At 36.2% G+C, this 19319-nt stretch overlaps 1 protein-coding gene across 3 annotated transcripts in view; it reads right to left on the bottom strand.

Annotated features, from left to right (window-relative positions):
* LOC307151010 (major histocompatibility complex class I-related gene protein-like) overlaps positions 1-11911 on the bottom strand; it is a 64175-nt gene extending 52264 nt beyond the window's left edge. For 2 of the 3 annotated variants that reach the window (XM_079858742.1, XM_079858741.1), the window contains exon 1: positions 11672-11911. In XM_079858742.1, coding sequence (XP_079714868.1) covers positions 11672-11738 — 67 coding nt within the window. In that variant the 5' untranslated portion in view covers positions 11739-11911. The remainder of the gene's footprint in view (positions 1-11671) is intronic. The other variant, XM_079858743.1, reaches the window with a different exon arrangement.
* Positions 11912-19319: the final 7408 nt, after the last annotated feature.

A 19319-nucleotide genomic window follows, 5' to 3' on the forward strand; every position in this document is an offset into this window, starting at 1 on the left:
AAAACCGAGGTACGTACCGAACCGTGATTTTTGTGTACCGTTACACCCCTAATAACAAAACACTAGACTTCACTGTATAAATTATACATAGATTCTTAATAAAGCTACTGTGTTAAAGTTCTTATAGTTTGGTTATATTAGGGATAGTTAATGGTTACCCCAAAAAATCTGTTATCATTTACTCTCAAATTGTTTTAAACCCTAATGATTTTCTTCTGTTGAAAAAAGTTATTTTGAAGAATGTGGGTAACCAGACAGTTGCTGGTCCACAGTGACTAGTATATGTTTTTTCTACATTGGAAGTCAATGGGGACCAGCAACTGTTTGGTTACCCACATTCTTCAAAATATCTTATTTTGTGTTCTGCACAATAAAGAAATTAATACAGGTTTGAAACAACATCACAGTGAGTAAATAATGACATTTGACATTTTTGGGTGAACTATCCCTTTAAGGACAAGCGGCAGTATGTTTAATATTAGGATGCTGTCATTTTAAGACCTGTATGCTGCTCTATACAGCCACGCATCCAGTTTTCTCTCAAATGTTTTCTGCTAAAATGTCGTTTTTCGGGGACTAATATAGGCCAAGGCCGCGCCTCCTTGGCGGATAGCAGGCCATCGGGGTCAAAAGTCTTTAAACGAAACGCGTGATTTTTGACCGCGTCAAAAACACCTTTTGTCCGTGTTAACGCGACAACACGCACAGCAGCCAATGAAATTGCTGTATTTGAGACTATATTTGCATATGTGACGCGAAGGTACGTTGGTATATGTATACAAACATCAGATGTCATGTTTATTCATGAAGGATGTCGTAATGGTATACGTATGCAAACATCAGACGTTATATTTGTTCATGTGGGATGATGCATTGGTACGTTGTGAGTGATGTCAGTCTTACGTCATGATTTGTCATGCCCTTTTAAGTTGTTCGTTTAACGTTCTTTCTCAAGGTAGAAAAGTCAACAGCTTAAACGATGGCTCTTAGAATGGCTCTTTTATTTTAGCAAACTGTCAAAAAAACTTTTCAGACTGTGTGCAGCTGAACTAAGAAAAGCTTAAGATTGCACAGCGCTGATAAGCATGAATGGCAGAAGAAAAGGACTGCAATTAAAAAACAAAACAAGAGAAAATTATTTGAATGTAAGCAATAAAAAACTGCACACATCAGCTGTGGAATAAAAGAAAAGAAATGCACGTTTAACTAGATTAAGGCATACCCGTCTTAATTTAAACCCCGTCCACCACCCCCAAATGTTTCACAAAGTTATTCTTGCCACTGTAACTTATGGCTTCCTAAAGACAGGTTTATGGGTAAATAAATGAATAATAATAAAAATATATATACCAGGGCTCAACATTAAGCCTTTTCATTTGTCCTTCGGTCGGTCATTCACTTGTCCGAGTAAAAAACATTTGTTTGAACAGGAAAAAAAAAAAAAAAATGTTTTGTGTGTTGTAAATATAATTACGTAATATAATATTAAAAATCAGTATTCTCATCACTGTTCAGTCAGCTTTAACATATAAATTGGCATATTTATGATATTTTAATCTTTATAAAGGGCATTTTCCCTAATCGTTTTAAATATAGGCCTATGCTTCATCTTTCATTAGAATAATAAGATGCTAAAGGGCTGTTACCAATCAAATTAAACTGCATTAAATAATGTAGTCTAATGAGATTATTTAAAATATTTTTTGAATATACAAATAAGAAATATTATTTGTACATAGAAAGAAATAATATTTATAAACCGCCAGTAGGAGGCGGCAGCCGATCGTCTTAGTGAGTGAGTCATTTATTCAAACGATTCATTCAAACGGCTGATTCATTCAGGGATGAGGCAGTTGTAAATTAATAGGAATTCATTGAATCTTTGACTCAACTGATTCGTTCAAAACACTGAATCATTAGGTAATGAAACACGGTTGAGTTTTCCTTTGAGATATGCTGTGGAACTATTTTCACTGCTGAAATAGAACAAATATTGTGTCTAACATTCAACTGACTTAATATTAATTACTTGTTTATTGAACTGTAACTTTATCATATGTTATAAATATAAAAACACATTTTGAATGTTTCATTTGTTTCCAAATTAGGCGCGCAGAAACTTGTTATAGTCAGAAGCCTATAGGCTATATTAGGCTATTGTATTCACTATCAGTCGCCACTTACACTAAATGAATGCAGAATAGTAATTTTTTGTCAGGCTATTTGTCCGGTCGGGCAAGTAAAATTCTCTTTCACTTGCCCCTTCAAAAAAATCCACTTGGCCCGGACACGCGTAAATGTCGAGCATATTTTACATATTACATATTTTAAATATATATTAAATATAATGTACTAATTTCATTATAGCACTCATCAGCCTGCAGCATCCAAGACGATGTTTACTGTAAAACACACAGAGACAGAACAGCACAAACAAACAAACTCATAGTCATAGCAGAACATGTCTCCATTCATATTTTGTTTCCATTTATGTTGATTAGGGATGGGATGATTACCGGTTTCACGATAAACCACGTTAAAATGTACTGACGGTTAGTAATATCGTTTAAAAATTAATTATCATTAAAACCGTGTTTGATTATCGCGATTTTAGATCCTGTTCAGCGAGCAACAGTCTGACGCAGGCGCAGGCGCAATGTTATTTTTTTTATTCAAGAAGGAATTGCGGAAGGCAGTGACCGTGCTCGGGAGATTTTTCAGCCTTTTAAAATAACCAATTCTGAGGTGTGGTCATATTTTGGCTTTAACAAGAGTCCTGAGGGAAACTTAATCGAGGATGGTCAGCCTGTCAGCAGAACATGCACAAGAAAAAGTCGCTGCAATAACTTCAGATCTGCCGAGTCGTCTTGTGTGACCATCACCGACTGTTGTAGCGAACGCAAGGCAAGTTAACTTTGACCTCAATACCAAAACTACGTCTGGGAAATAATTGGGCATGAAATGTTGTTTTAAGTTGAACTATTTTATATCAATAAACGTGAGGCTTCCGCAAAGAAAAGTTGGCAGCAAGTGGCTTAGCCAAAGACGAACGAACAAGTTCAAACTAGACTATTAAGAGTGACATTTAAGGGATAATAATTTATATTCATTATACACTTATTACACCGATTTTTTTTTTTTTTTTTACCACATAATTACGGGGACATTGAATTGAGATTAAGGTTTTCTTACCTTTTTATAAATCATGTACGGCGTACAAAACAATCGTTCAGACAAGATGATCACAACAATATTATCAAACTCTGTAAACAATAAATCAACTCTGATTTATTAATTTTCAATACAATTAAAAACGGAGACGCAAGACGGCAAGTTGTATTTGAATGAAACGAGAGAGCGCGTCCATTGTGAGATTGCATGCATGTTGTAACGTCTGCCCAGATGAAGAATACATGACAGTGCAAATGAACTGGTAGTTCCACGAGACTTTTATAGATGTTTTCTCTCAGTTAAGCACACTCTTCACATACATGTTGAAGATCGAATGTTAAAAGGGAAAAGAAAACACTCTTAAAACACGCTACAAATCAAAGTGGAAGTAAACACATTATAATAAAACAGCGGTCAGCAGTAGAGCAGTCATCTTCCTCTTTGCGTGATCAATCTCACTCTCACTGTGCGTGCGCGCACACATAACAACAGCATGCATACAATAACGTACGCCATAGAAGAAGTTATCTTAAAGGCACATCCACATTCATGTCATGAACACTACTTAACACTAGGTGGCTGTTACAATGGATGTGCGCGGTGTTATAATGCGTTGCTATTGACGACCGTCATTATAAGGAAGGAAATACCACATAATAGAATCTTGCTTTAAAAAGTGCATAGAGCTGCTTGTTTTATTTGTTGTTTGTTGATTTTCAAATATAAAACTTGTTGAAATGTCTAAAGGTCCTTTCACACTGGACGCGATTTTGACGCACGAATAATTCGCGCGATGGTTTTATTTTTTGATCAGCTGTTTGTGTAATGAGCGCTTCCACACCGAACGCGAATGTGCTGCGGCGAAAAAACGACTTTTATTTTTTCCGCTTCGATGTCGATTTTTTTTTTACTTTTGCGGCGACAGAAAAGCCTTCAGCCAATCGCATACTACAAGGACAATGATTGTGTGGCGTAGCATTGCCAACCAACTCGGTTATCGCGACTGTGAGTATGTTGTGTGATAGTTTTCGTCGTTGTGCTGTGTTGGCTAGAAGGCTAAACTACATTTGAGATAGAAAGCTAATCGTCAAAGATACAGATGACCGTGTTTACGCAGCTCATGTGATGGGTTTTGACGCGAACTATTCGCACACGAACTATTCGCTTTTTCGTTACGCATCTGGTGTGAAAGGGCCTTAAAGTGTGAGCATCAACTCTTTTTGAACACTTTCATCTTGTTTTAACAAAACCGTGATAATATTGATAATCGCGATAATTTTGGTCACTATTATCGTGATATTAAATTTTCATACCGTCCCATCCCTAATGTTGATTTATGAAAAGTGAACAGCATGAGTAAGATAGGATGCACAATATATCGAGAGACATGGAGTGGTTGATTGAAAGTCTTTCTTTAAAGTGAATTTCGTTTTGTATAAACTGTATCTTAATTTTAATCAATTTATCATCAACCAATTGCCTGGATTTAAGGAAGCAAATATTATATAACAGACAATATAGGCTAATCATGGAGGCACCCGCGCGGTCACTTGCATTGCACGTGAACTGGAGCGCATCTCATCCTAACTTAACGAAACTCAGTGTATGCCTCACACAGACATGAGAAATACATCAAATACACAAAGCTTGAAATGTCTTTAAACGAAATAATTCAAAACAAACAGAAAAAGGCTAGGCTACTCTCTGATTATGTAATCCATTATGTGCATTTCTCTCTAGGCGCGTTCACTACGAATATGGCGATCGTCAACTTCATCTTTGCAGTCGACACTGACAGAAAACACTAGTTTATTAATAAAAATCAATACACGCGTCACCGGATTTACAAATGCACATCTTGCTTGTTGCACCACGCACACATATGTCGAAATAACGAGATAGGCTATTATGTTGAAATAACATTATTATTAATACATCTTTTAGAATATTTGATTGAATGCTGAATGTTGCGCTTGTTCAATTTAATAAAATTAAAACTTTAATTGTGATCATTAAAATAATTGAATATTAAATATTTAGTGGCCAAGTTTTTCTCATTTATTAATAGTAGGCTATATATATATATATATATATATATATATATATATATATATAGCTCCCCTGTCAATGATCTCAGCACATGCGTTAAAAATTCTCTGGCGTCGCCCCTGTCTCAATTTGTGTTTAAAATACAGTTTATAGACTTTAAAAACATTTATCACCACTTGTGATTCACAAAGTGAAAATTAATTTTAAGAAGTTTGTTTCTATCCAGTTGGTTATTGGCTGTTATCGATAAAAACAGACACTCTAGGGCAGGGGTTCCCAAACTTTTTCATTCGAGGACCCACCTAGACAAGTATAATCAATCTCAAGACCCACTTGCACTGGTGCTACCAACTTTCTCAGTTGGTCGCACCATGATTTGGTTGCACATTTTTTTAAAAAAATAGTTTTTGCTACATGCCATGGGATTAATCAATGCATGCTGATGGTCTTAATCTTTATACCCTAGTTTTGCACTGATGTAAAAAGACTGACAGTGACAAGACCTCATGTTAGCAAAATATTTTAAACTTTTAACTCTTAAAAAAACATTAAAAAAAATAAATAAAAAAAAACATGAATGTTCTTTAATGTTTGATTATAATTTTACCGTCTTCACATAAGGATGGGAAATGATAAGATTTTATCAATAATAATAATGCCACTGACGATTCTGATTATCGATCCTATTCTTTAACGATTCTCTTATCGATTCTTGATAGCACTGTGTGGAAAAATGTAGTCATATGCTTTTAAAAAAAACAAAAAAAAACAAGTGGTTTTATTTATTTTAAAGCCTAAGCTTGAGTAAGCAAACTGTACTTTTTATATAATTTATGTAATAAATAGAACCTTATTGTAAAGTGTTACTGATTATACACCGATTCAGACGTCTCCTGAGTTCACTGTTGGAAAGATCAGTTGTTTAAAACCATTCATTAAAATGAATCGTTCAAATGAGTCATTAGTTCGCGAATTGGACGTGTGCGCGTTTGTGTGATTATCCCAGCAGTTAGGACATGGACATCCAAGATTTGTGTCAACACAGAAAACATTTCATCACTGGATAGTTTTTTTCGTTTAATTAAAGTGTTGTTTTATGTCAGCTGAATGTCCGGAACGCTTTTCAGAGAAGATAAGGCAACTTATTTAGCACAATTCACACCCAGCGGTAATTAAGGAAAAAAAATCTCCGAATGCTCCACATGAAACTTTGGTCTTCCGACCTTTTACCACCGTGTCGATTTATTTTGATTAATATGTGCGAGGGAGAGAGAGCAAGACAGCGCTTAGTTTGGAGACGGTGAAGTCTTGTTTACACTTTCGCCTGGCTCCGAAGTGAGAAAGAGAGCGCGCGCGCGACCGAGTCTCTCTCTCTCTGCTCGACGTTCTTTCAGTTAAACATGCACTGTGACTCTGTCACAAGCGCAGCAGTTCATCTACATTACTCACCGATCAAATAAGACTTTGGCGGGACAAAAATTCACTTTGGCGGGCGCTAAAACTCACTTAAGAGTCGTTTGGTCATTAATCGGACTGGTTTTGTTTCACTCATCGTAACGTAAATTTAGCTGCAGCTAAGTGCCTTTGTGCGACCCACCTTTTCTCACTATGTGACCCACAAGTGGGTCGCGACCCACAGTTTGAAAACCACTGCTCTAGGGTACTCTTGTTCTGAGGACATAGTTTAACCTACTGTCTTATTTGATTTTTATTTTAATTTGTTTACACAACAGCTCTGAAAAAAATATGATAAAAGGTTTTGCCAAATTACAAAAACATTATTATGTTAAAGTGAATAAAGTTTTCTCTCTCTCTCTCTGTGTGTGTGTGTGTGTGTGTGTGTGTGTTCAGTTATAAATAAAGCCTATGCTGTGTAAGTTATAGGCTATATTTTTTAAAATGATAAGCCAATAACTTAAACATTTAATAAGCCATATAAATAAATGATATTGTATAATATGGAATATATAGCATTTACTTAATTTACAATGTAACATTAATTAATTTACTCTAGCAGTTAAGATATCAGTAAAAAAAAAAGGCCACAATAAAATAAATGATTAAAATGTGGGTAAATCTAAAAGTAAGTCTGCTTTAAAAACATATTACAAGTTCGAACATGGCTATAATGTGCGAGTTGAGAAACACGTTCAAACTGGTCGTCTTAACATGGTATAACTGTCGCCGCCTTAAAGGAGAACTCCGGTCAATTTTAACATTGAGCTCATTTTATTGTACATTTGGAGTGCTGTCAATACAGAGAACAACTACAAAAATCGGTGTTGCCTACACCGAGTTATTCTATTTTTAAAATTTGCACCCTGTTGACTTCAATAGGGCAAGTACTAAACCTGCTTTTAGGCTCTTAACATCCTTGATGTGTCATTACAAGTGCACAGAAAATGTGAGTGATTCCTTCTGAGTGAACACGAGTGGATCTGACTGCAGTAGATGTGAAAGATATGTATAAAAATGATGTTATTTAAGCCAGCGCAAATACCTGTTTACATCCTGTTTTTCGGTTGAAGTCCAAAGTAGTCGATTGCCGAGTTCACGCGCATAGGTTTAGTTACATATGATCACGCGCGTGAACTCGGCAATCGACTACTTTGGACTTCAACCGAAAAACAGGATGTAAACAGGTATTTGCGCTGGCTTAAATAATATCATTTTTATACATATCTTTTACATCTACCGCAGTCAGATTCACTCGTGTTCACTCAGAAGGAATCACTCACATTTTCTGTGCACTTGTAATGACACATCAAGGATGTTAAGAGCCTAAAAGCAGGTTTAGTACTTGCCCCATTGAAGTCAACAGGGTGCAAATTTTAAAAATAGAATAACTCGGTGTAGGCAACACCGATTTTTGTAGTTGTTCTCTGTATTGACAGCACTCCAAATGTACAATAAAATGAGCTCAATGTTAAAATTGACCGGAGTTCTCCTTTAACACGACCAGAATGGGCGTGTCTACACGTACAAAAGAAACACGTAAAAAATTGCCGCGATAACGCGGACAAACAGTGCGTGTTGACGCGGTCAAAAATCACGCGTTTCGTTTAAAGACTTTTGGCCAGTGTTGCCAGATTGGGCGGGTTCCCGCCCAATTGGGCGGTTTTGAATTTGATTGTGCGGGTAAAAAAGGGTTTGGGCGGGTGGACAAAATTTGGGCTGGTTTGGGGTCAGTTCGGCGGTTTTCAAACATCTACATTTTAAAGTCTAATTGGTTAAAAAACTAAACTAAAGTGTGCATGTAGTCCATAAAATCAGTCATCATGACATTACTGTAGCCTACACACACGCCCATGCAGAGTCAGCTGGCGTTGGTGTTGACATCACCGACGAGCACGCAGTTTTAGCCAATCAGCGATCAGCAGGCAGATGCGATTGAGCGCGATAAGTTGTAGCTGTATTCAGTGATCGCTAATGCCAAAGTGATTTAGCCTACTAAACAGTAAGTTGTATCTACACAGTAAAGAGTGAGATAGTGAGCAACTCTAAAAACGTACACATGGTGGGAGATTTCGATGGTGACTATAACTCTGAGAGGAGAGCACAGTTGAATGACTTGAAATGAAATCAAATATGGCACGTGAAATATGTCCATGGTCATGTGCACACTACCTTACCAGACATCGGCAACTTTTACACCGTCCAGACTGCACTATACTCGACCCTGACAGCTGCTGAAAAAGGTTTGAATCAACGATGAATCCGTTTTGACTGCTATTCTGCGTTATGTTCAGCAATGTGTACTTCCGAGGGTTAAAGTCATCGGTTCATTTCTTGATTGCCGTTTTGACAGTGTCCATCTGGACATTTTAGTCATATTGGCTAATTCTCCTTTATTATTGCTCTGTTTTGATCTGTTTTCCTGGGGAATTTTTTTTAATTTTATTTTATCATTGTTATTTTGTTTTAAGGAAATACAAATTGTGCTTATCAACCTTGAATGACATGGTAATGAAATTATATCATATTATTTTGGCAGTCAAATTTTGGGCGGTTTTTTCTTGTAGTAGGCGGGTTTTGGTGAGCTTTTGGGCTGGAAATCACCGTCCCAATCTGGCAACACTGCTTTTGGCCCCGTTCGCCTTCCATAGTGGCGCCCGCCGCGCCATTGTGCCGCAGCAAAAATGCGTTTTACATTATAGGCTACAGTAAATCAAGGAAAATGAGTTTCCCCACTGTGTATGGGGAACTGAGGTTACGATAGTAACCGAGTAGTTTTCTCTCAAATGTTTCACTATAGACATATCCCATAACCAACTGAATGCACTGTAGCACGATACTACCATCTTCAAAAGCAGATCGTGGAGCCATTTTAATCGTCCACGTTCAAAATTCGTGTACTCAGAGCACAGCCGTTAGACGAACGTAGTTATAACTTAAGAACTTTTTTTCCTTAGACTTTAGCAGTTTACTGTGACAATCTGACGTGGTAACATACAGAATATGGTAAACGGGGTGAAAGGACAATATTTAGCCTATATAAGCTAACTAACGTTAGTTTATTGACAACCTAGCTGCTAACGTTACTTCGTTGTCGTTCGACAAAAACATATGGTCTGGATTAACAAAAAAACCAATACTGAAAATACAATAACACTAATAGCAGATCACACACACTATGGCAAACATTTACTGTTAAAGATAATACTCAATTTACAATTAAAACTCACCTCAGACTACTGTCAGGAGAATTCCACTGTCAAGGCAGAAACAACCGTTAGGAAGGCGGAAAGTGACGACTGCAGCCTGTAGCGCGATGACGTTGATTAATCAAATACGTAGTTGATGTTACATACGTAGCATGCGCGGAATTGGATACTTTTAACAGGCATGTATTAATCTTTTATTTAATGTAATTTAAACTGTAATGCCGAGTTAAGGATAGAAAAATAGATACTTAAATAGATATTTCATTAGATAAATTATATTAATTATTAAATGCAGGAAGGTTTCTTCAAGCATCTCGGAGACGTTCCCAGTTTTTTCGGTTTCTTCTTCTTCATGTTATCAGACTTGATGATGGTGAGATCAGATCATACTGGCTGTTGTCAGATTCCTTGTGCATACACAAATCTCACTGGATTATTACAATTAATGGCAAAAAGAATGTTTGGAAATTAAACTGATAAACTGATATTTCCTACTGACACACTACAGCAAAAGAAATAATCGACTTAAAACCTTTTTTTTTTAGTTAATGTAAACAAATGTATATATTCAATGCTATATATATATATATATAAAGCATTGAATGCTCTACAAATAATTCTTATAAGTTAATAACAAAATTACATGAAAAATAGCACTCCAAAGAGCGCTCAATCTCTATCTCGGCAGACATTTTCCTTCTAAATATTTTAAAATTGAGTGTATACCCTAAAGTTAAACTTATGATCTCCAATGTTGTTTTGAGTGTTGTAGACAATGGTGTGAAAAGCAACTATAATGAATAAACATTTATTTGACTTGACTGAGGTGTTATTAGTCATGTGAACTTGTCTTTTCTTTCAATTTAATGTAATTTTTATTGTTAAAAATGTTTAGCTATATTAGAATGATATAAATGGCATTAGGCCTATACATCTATGGGAAATTGTATAAAAACAGACAAAAAGAAGAGAAAAGTTTAATTTAAACTTTAAAATTTAATTTAAACTCAAACTCTGCCAGAGTGATGGATATCATAATAACTTCTTCATATCTCTGTAGCCTACCATCAACAACTTTTGACCTTCTCAAATAAATTAAAAGCCTATTGTTTTATTCTTGATATGCAGGATTCAAAATTAACTAGGTTGGTAGATTTTTTTTTTTAAATTACGTGGCAGCCAGATTTGTACCACCAATTGCATGGTACACTGTTCATTTTGGATTACATTACAAACATAATATACAGTAAAAATAATAGGCTTTTTAAAGTAAGATTTGTTCTTAGAGTTTTTAAGGGATCATGTGTTGTCTTGTAGACACAATCCAATGCAAATAATGGATTTTTTCTTTTTCTTCCTGCTGAGCAGAGTTATAAATGGAAGGTCTTATTGAATTTCACATTCAATTTTAAAAAGCAGCCAAAACGTAATGAAAGTGGGCTACCTAAACAAAACCTGCATGGGCCCAAAGGTACAAAAGCTGCTCTGGGCCCAAACGGGCTGGCCCACAATGGGCCACCATGGGCTTAATGTGGGTAGCCCGCTAGTGTGGGCTGCTCACAGTTAGCCCGCGGTGAGCCCAAAGCTGTGGGCCTCGCCTGGGCAAGCCCACACTGGGCCTGTTTAGGTTTGGTATGGGCTGGCCCTAGCCCACTGTGCCCGCAAAAAGCCAGCATGGGCCCCGCAGGGGCATGTTTGCAGGGGCATGGTACGCGATAATCTTCATTAATCTTTAATGTATTGCTTGAAAGAGATCATGCTAATATTTAAACATGTAAACAACTTACCGTCTGACGCAGATAGAAATGCAAGTAAAAAAACGAGGACATACGATTCTGTCCCTTTGCACTGCATGATTTTAGTCTTCAAATATGATGAAAAGATGTACCTGCACAAGTACCAAGTTATAGTGATGGATTTTATGAATCTTTTGTTTCGAATCAGTGGATCGGAGCGTGTATAAGGCTCATTTATGCGCTTCGCCTGAACTGTACAACCGTCTTATGTCTTCTTCTTCTTTTAGTTTCTTGGCAGATTGGATCGTTCAGTTGTTGCATACCGCCACCTAGGCCTACTCCACAGGAGTGTGTAGAGTGTTGCAGTTTGGCTAAGGGCCAAACTAAATCTATAGGCTAATAAACATTTTTTTAATTCATTATTATTCTCATTAAATCACTGTCTTTAAGGAAAACAGTGTCTAATTCTGTCGCTTTGCATTCCTTGTTCCCCAAGAATATCCTCAATGTTATTGTCCATTTCTTGCCATCTTTGTCTCTGCTCACTGAACAAAATTGTCCAAGTTTCTTTCATGGCTTCTTTCATTACCTTCCTTGCTATAGCTTTTTTTATTTTGATAATCTACCAGATTATCCATTGTTAATGTTTTGCGTAATTTCTTAAGTGCTTTATTTCCTTTGGAGTTTCCTTTGCAGCTCTATGTACGCAGCAGTTCGCCGCGAGTCTTCAAACTACACGAGCAGCAGATAACGTTAAGCTAATATGGAAAAGTTACATTTATCCTACCATGCTACTGTAAAAGTTGCGGCAGCATTCGAGTTATGCTTAACTAAAATAAAAGTATAACTCGATTTCAGCCGCATTCTGAGTCTGACAATGTCATTCGTTTTTATCCAAGGCAAATACATTGAAATGAAATCTTAAGTCCATGTCCAACTCTAAAGTGTAAGGAATTTATATATTTGATTTCATAGTAACACTTTACAATAAGGTTCATTTGTTTATTATTCATGTATGAACTAACCATGAGCAACACATTTGTTACTGTATTTGTTAATAATAATAGGCCTAACCTGTTAATTGTTTGTTCATGTTATGTCAGTCAGTGCATTAACTAATGTTAACAAATTCAACTTTTGATTTTAATAATGTTTTAGTAAATTAAATGAATATTAATGAGATTAATAAATGCTGTAGAAGTGCAGTTCATTATTAGTTCATGGTAATAAATTTAACTAATGAAACATTTTTGTAAAGTGTTACTGATTTCATGATAGCTAACACTTTAATGCATATAATGCATAGGCTACATAAAATGTACAACATCAACAAAACTAAACATGAATTCCTCATAATTACCTTCTTGATTCTCACTGTTTTGTTTGGTAAAGTAAAATATATTTAGTAATATTATCATAATTTCCCTATTTTCGTTTGATGTGTTATGCATTCGTTTGCATTCGATGTGTTATAATTGTATCAACTTCTTTTCATAGAATGCCAAGGAAATAAAGGATAAAAAAAACAAAAAAACAAGGAACTCTTTTTTGTGTGTGTGTGTGTGTGTGTGTGTGTGTGTTCAGAAAGAACTAAAAGGAGGAAAATATCAGCGAAAGTGGAGGAACATTTGCATCTCCTTGAAAAAGAGCCTATGATTTGTTGGCATATGATTCTGAAAAGGAATACCCACTGGATGTATGTTAAAGCATACTGAAAGCGAAGATTCCACGGACAATTTCTACGATGCTTAAGATCAGAACTGTTTTGAGAATTCATCAAATGATTTAGAAGATGAAAATTCCTCAGATTTTTTTATGATTTTAACATTTCCTCATTTGATGATTTGGATTCTGAAAACTGGGTGCCAGGTGGTATGCCTGGTTGTGATAGTGACTGTGATTTGCATGGAGATGAATGTTCTGACTTGGAAGATAATGATGATGATTTACGTGGGCTTGCAGAATTCAACATACCACAAACAGCGCTGTCTGCACTTCTTAAAATCCTAAGGAGGAAGGGACTTGATATCCCAATGGATGGCACAACTTTTATGTCCACTGACAGATCTTGCAATGTGGCGAATATGGCTGGGGGGTCCTACTACCACTTTGGAATCGAAAATGCTCTCATAGCTAAACTAACATCTTTAGGACATTTAGCAAATGTGACTGATACTCTCACACTTCGAATTAACATCGATGGATTGCCCTTATTCCGTAGCTCCAGTATGAGTCTGTGGCCTATTCTGGGTATGATTAAGGAAATTCCAGGGTGTAGTGTGTTTGTAATTGGAGTGTACACAGGTGCGTCCAAACCGGCAAATGTGCAAGAGTATTTACAAGAATTCATTGTAGATATGAAAGCCATTTCTCAGAGTGGTATTGTGTACAATGGTATACATTTCAGGGTACTATTACCCGATGCATTTATTTGTGATGCACCTGCTCGTGCCTTTCTTAAATGCTCCAAAGGCCATACAGGCTATTGGGTGTGAGAGGTGCATTCAAAAAGGCCAGTACATTAATGGGAAGGTATCCTGAAATATCAGCAGAGCTCAGGACAGATGAGCAATTTGCAAGGCTATCAACAGCACCAACTGTCAGCCTCCCCCTAAATGATCTGGGTATAGGTTTAGTTACCCGTTTTGTGTTAGAATATATGCACCTTGTGTGCTTGGGGACAATGCGTAAGTTAATATTTCTTTGGTTGAAGGGGCTGCTGAAATGCAGGCAGTCTATGAAGTTTTTTGTTGTAATTTCAGCATATATGGTTTCTATCAGGCAATATTTACCTAGCAATTTTGCAAGGAAACCACGATCCTTGTTTGAACTCAGCACATGGAAAGCTACAGAGCTTCGGCTATTCTCCTCAATAATATACCCAGTAGAATGAACAGAAGCTTTTTACTTCTATCGGTATCTATGAGAATTCTTCTGAGTCCTGCCTTATGTTCTCCTGACAATTGTGACTATGCTGAGGAGATTTTGAAACTCTTTGTAACAGATTTTGCTGCATTTTATGGCACTGAATTTGTCAGCTATAACATTCATTGATCCACCTAGCTCTAGATGCACGAAAATTCAGCCCGTTGGATAGTGTTTCAGCTTTTCCTTTTGAGACATTTTTTGGTAAACTGAAAAAACCGTCCAACAACTCGTCAGGAGGATCCATGAGAAGCAGAAAGTGAGAAGCAGAAAGTGGCAAGCCAAAAGACAAACATCAGTTTTCAGCCCACTTAAACAGCTCCACTTTTCTGGACCAATGATTAATTCAATTGCAACATGGGAACAATACAGGCGTTACTATGATGGACAGACACTGATCTCCTTCTCTCGTGGCGATGACTGTTTTTCTGTAGGGGGAAGGATTCTTATTGTGGACAACAGATATATGATTAACCAATACATAATATTAAATGTAATCAATTAGCCTAATAAAAGTAATAATCACATGTTAAGGGGGGGGGAAGAGATGTATACAAATTGATGTGTGCATGCCTGAAGGGGGCATGGGGTGTTGGAACAGATGTTAAGGATCCATGTGAGGGTCTCTCTGGTATCCAGAGTGTAGTCATACTGTATATAAATCAGTCAAGGAAATGTGTACGAACCCTGTGTATAGTGGTATCACCTCTTTTCCAAAATGTATAACAGTTGTTTTTAACCAACTGTTTTTAAAATGCTTTAACTCATTGATTGTGCTTGTATATTATAAATTTCTAGGCGAGTGATTTTGTCCAGTGAGGATGAGGATGATGACAATTGGTCCGGCAGCCCCATCATGCCTACACTTCCATCCACCCTCAGGGCATCACCTCCAGACTGTAAAAAAATGTAAGGCTGTATAACAAAAAAAAATCTTAGTACTAATTTCCCCAAGCTTTTTCCTGTTGACTCAACTTTTGTAAATAACAGTTATACAAACTGAAAATAAGTTGTCTGTGATACAAAAAAAAACACTTGACATTATTTGTTTTCTGGAGATATGCAGCTATTCTGTAACAAATCTTTTGTAGTTGAGCCAATTAAACATTTTGTGTCTATAAGAAACAGAAGTTCTTAAGAATTAACAGATTTAGATGTTGATTTTTTTTTATAGTAAATATAGACCAAAAATAATTTGGTCATCACCATTTTGGTGATGAGCATTTCCTTTGGTTGGGCAGTTTGACTCTTGGCTTTTTGTGTGAGATTGTGGTCTTTGTAACAGTGTTTAGCAATACTGTGTTTAACACTCCTTAAGGAGATGAAAGAGAAAAAAAAAATCCAAGGGAGGATGCTACAAACGCTTCTACAACAGCGTTGCAACATTGGCAACACCGTCTCTTCTACCCCAGAGGGATGTTAGGCATGTGGAAATCATGGAAGAAAAACTGGCAAACCCAAACTTCAAGTCCGAACTGGTATGAATGTTAAGTCTAAGGTAGTGCAACTCAATGGGGGGGGGGGGGGGGGGGGGGCTTAGTTTTATTAGTGCTGCATTTGACACTATCGACCACAGCATTCTTTTAAATAGACTCGAAAATTATTCACAAATAAACAATAGTTCTGAGGCACTCAAAAGGAATATAAGTTTAAAAAGCCTTTATTTAAACTTGGCTATTCATGGCAGTCTTAAATTCATTAAGACTCGAAAATTATGTTGGCTAGTGCTGGGCAAAGATTAATTGCGATTAATCGCATCCAAAATAAAAGTTTGTGTTTGCATAATATATGTGTGTGTACTGTGTATAATTATTTTGTATATATAAATACACACATATGCATGTATTTATTTAAGAAATATTTGCATGTATATACTGTATATACATTTATACATCATTTATATTATATATAAATAATTTATATATAAATAAAAAAAAATCTTAAATATATACATGCATATGTGTGTATTTATATATACACAAAATAATTATACACAGTACACACACATATATTATGCAAACACAAACTTTTATTTTGGATGCGATTAATCACGATTAATCTTTGCCCAGCACTAATGTTGGCATTAGTGGAATTGTGTTAGCATGGTTTAAATCATACTTATCTGACCGTTATCAGTTTGTAGCAGTAAATGAAGAGATGTCTTATCGATCACAAGTTCAGTATGGCGTACCACAAGGCTCAGTACTAGGACCGCTGCTGTTCACTCTGTACATGCTACCCTTGGGAGAAATCATTAGGAAGCATGGCATTAGTTTTCATTGTTATGCTAATGATACGCAGCTCTATATTTCTTCACACCCTGATGAAACTTACCAATTCACAAAACTAACGGAATGCATAGGTGATATAAAAAACTGGATGACTATCAACTTCCTACTACTTAATTCTGAAAAAAACAGAGATTCTAATCTTTGGACCAAAAACTTCCTCACGTAATAACCTAGAATACTGTCTAACACTTGATGGCTGCTCTGTCCTATCTTCGTCATCGGTTAGGAACCAGGGTGTGCTCTTTGATATCAATCTTTCATTTGAAAGTCAAGTGTCTAGTATCTGTAAAAATGCTTGAAATGTTTTGAATTGAAATATTCACGTCTTAAATATAGAATATACAACCATGTTGAATTTCAGCCCATAAAAATGCAAGCCCTAAAAAAGACAATGCATTAAATGCAATGCATATTTTTTTTAAGTAGGACTAGTGCAATTCAACAAGCTTTTTTGTTATACTGTCTAACACTTGATGGCTGCTCTGTCCTGTCTTCGTCCTCGGTTAGGAACCAGGGTGTGCTCTTTGATACCAATCTTTCATTTGAAAGTCACGTGTCTAGTATCTGTAAAACCGCATTTTTTCATCTTAAAAATAAATCTACATTACGTCATATGCTCTCAATGAAAAATGCCGAACAATTAGTTCATGCGTTCATGACATCAAGGCTAGATGATTGTAATGCTCTACTGGGTGGTTGCCCTGCACGCTTAGTGAACAAACTACAGCTGGTCCAAAATGCAGCAGCGTGAGTTCTTACCAGAACCAGGAAGTATGACCATATTATCCCCGTTCTGTTAACACGGCATTGGCTCCCTATTAAACATCGTATAAATTTTAAAATATTGCTGATCACTTACAAAGCACTAAATGGTTTAGCTCTGTAGTACTTGAGCGAACTCTTAACGCATTATCCTTCACGTCTATTGCGATCTCAAAATTCCAGCCAGTTGATAATACCTAGAATATCAAAATCGACTGCTGGCGGTAGATCCTTTTCCTATTTAGCACCAAAACTTATACATTTTTTTATAAAAATTAATGTTATAAATTATATATTTCTTTAAAAAATTATATTATTTATAAAAATTATACATTTTTAAGGCCAGACAAATAGTTTATTGAGGGTTGATTTGTAAAGAAGGACTACATGCCTGCGCACATATATATTCAAACGCGCAGACCTTTGGACTGAACACGTACTGCGCATGTGCACAACGTCTGTGTTTTCGCGGGTTTGCGTTTTTGAGATTTGCGCAGAGATCATGGATAATCTTTTGCACCTTCGAACCTATTTCAGGGAGTGCATTCTCAAGACACCAAGCACTGTTTTGTGCGGATGGGCGGCCGGAGCACTTTAAGGGTTTTCCTGTTAGAACGGTGTTGTGTTAGCGGCCCCTAAGTTTATAACTAATGATCTTCGCAACGGAAGTGAATCAATCAAACAAAACTAACTTTAGCTAAACAATAACTTTATCCTAGAGCTGTTGTAAGGCCTAAACAATCTGTTACGGTAATTTCCTATGATCTCTGTAAAGCTGCTTTGAAACAATCCATATTGTTAAAAGCGCTATATAAATGATGGTGAATTGACCTGACTTGAAATGTTTTGAATTGAAATATTCACGTCTTAAATAATATATACTGAATATACAACCATGTTGAATTTCAGCCCATAAAAATGCAAGCCCTAAAGAGACAATGCATTAAATGCAAGCACGGTAATGCAATGCATATTTTTTTCAAGTAGGCCTAGTGCAATTCAACAAGCTTTTTTGTTTCAAAAACATTTGTCATTATTTTACTTCCATACTATAAACGTGCACATATACACACAATCACTTTATTTAGTTTTCATGTAAACACTATGTTCGGATTCATCATTCGGAATGAATTCAGTCCGACTGAAACAAAAGGTGTGCATGTAAACATAGGCAATGTGCCGGTGAGTGTAGCCTGTGAACATGAACAGCGCACAGACGCGAATAGCACAGGAATTTTAATAAGTGACGATCCTGCCTTCTGACCGAAACACCTGTCAGATAATGAACTTTGAGTTTGTGATTTTTTTCTTTTATTTGTGAATAAATTTGTCTTTTTTTTTTACATTGAGAAAATACAAAAGTTCCGGGTTACAGAAATTGTTACGCATTAATTGAAAGAGTAATCGCAAATATGGTTAATTAACTGTAAATAGTTTGTTTGTGAATTTAGGTTTTTTTATTTGTGAATTCAAATGTATTTAATTTTACATTGAGGAACTAAAAGTTCCAGGTTTCAAATAGTTTTAACATGCAGTTTATCTACAAATGTAGAAAAGAAAAAACAGAATAAAAAAAAAGTAGGCTATATATAGTAAAAGAGTGTTTTGAGTTCAAAGTTTGACTGTTGGGGCCCCATACCTGGAATCGATTAGGGCCACCAAATCACTAAGTCCGTCCCTGCTAGAAATAAATAGATAAAAAGGCACAAATAGGCAATATT

Source organism: Squalius cephalus (genome assembly GCF_949319135.1).
Source record: "Squalius cephalus genome assembly, chromosome: 23".
NCBI classification, from domain to species: Eukaryota; Metazoa; Chordata; class Actinopteri; order Cypriniformes; family Leuciscidae; genus Squalius; species Squalius cephalus.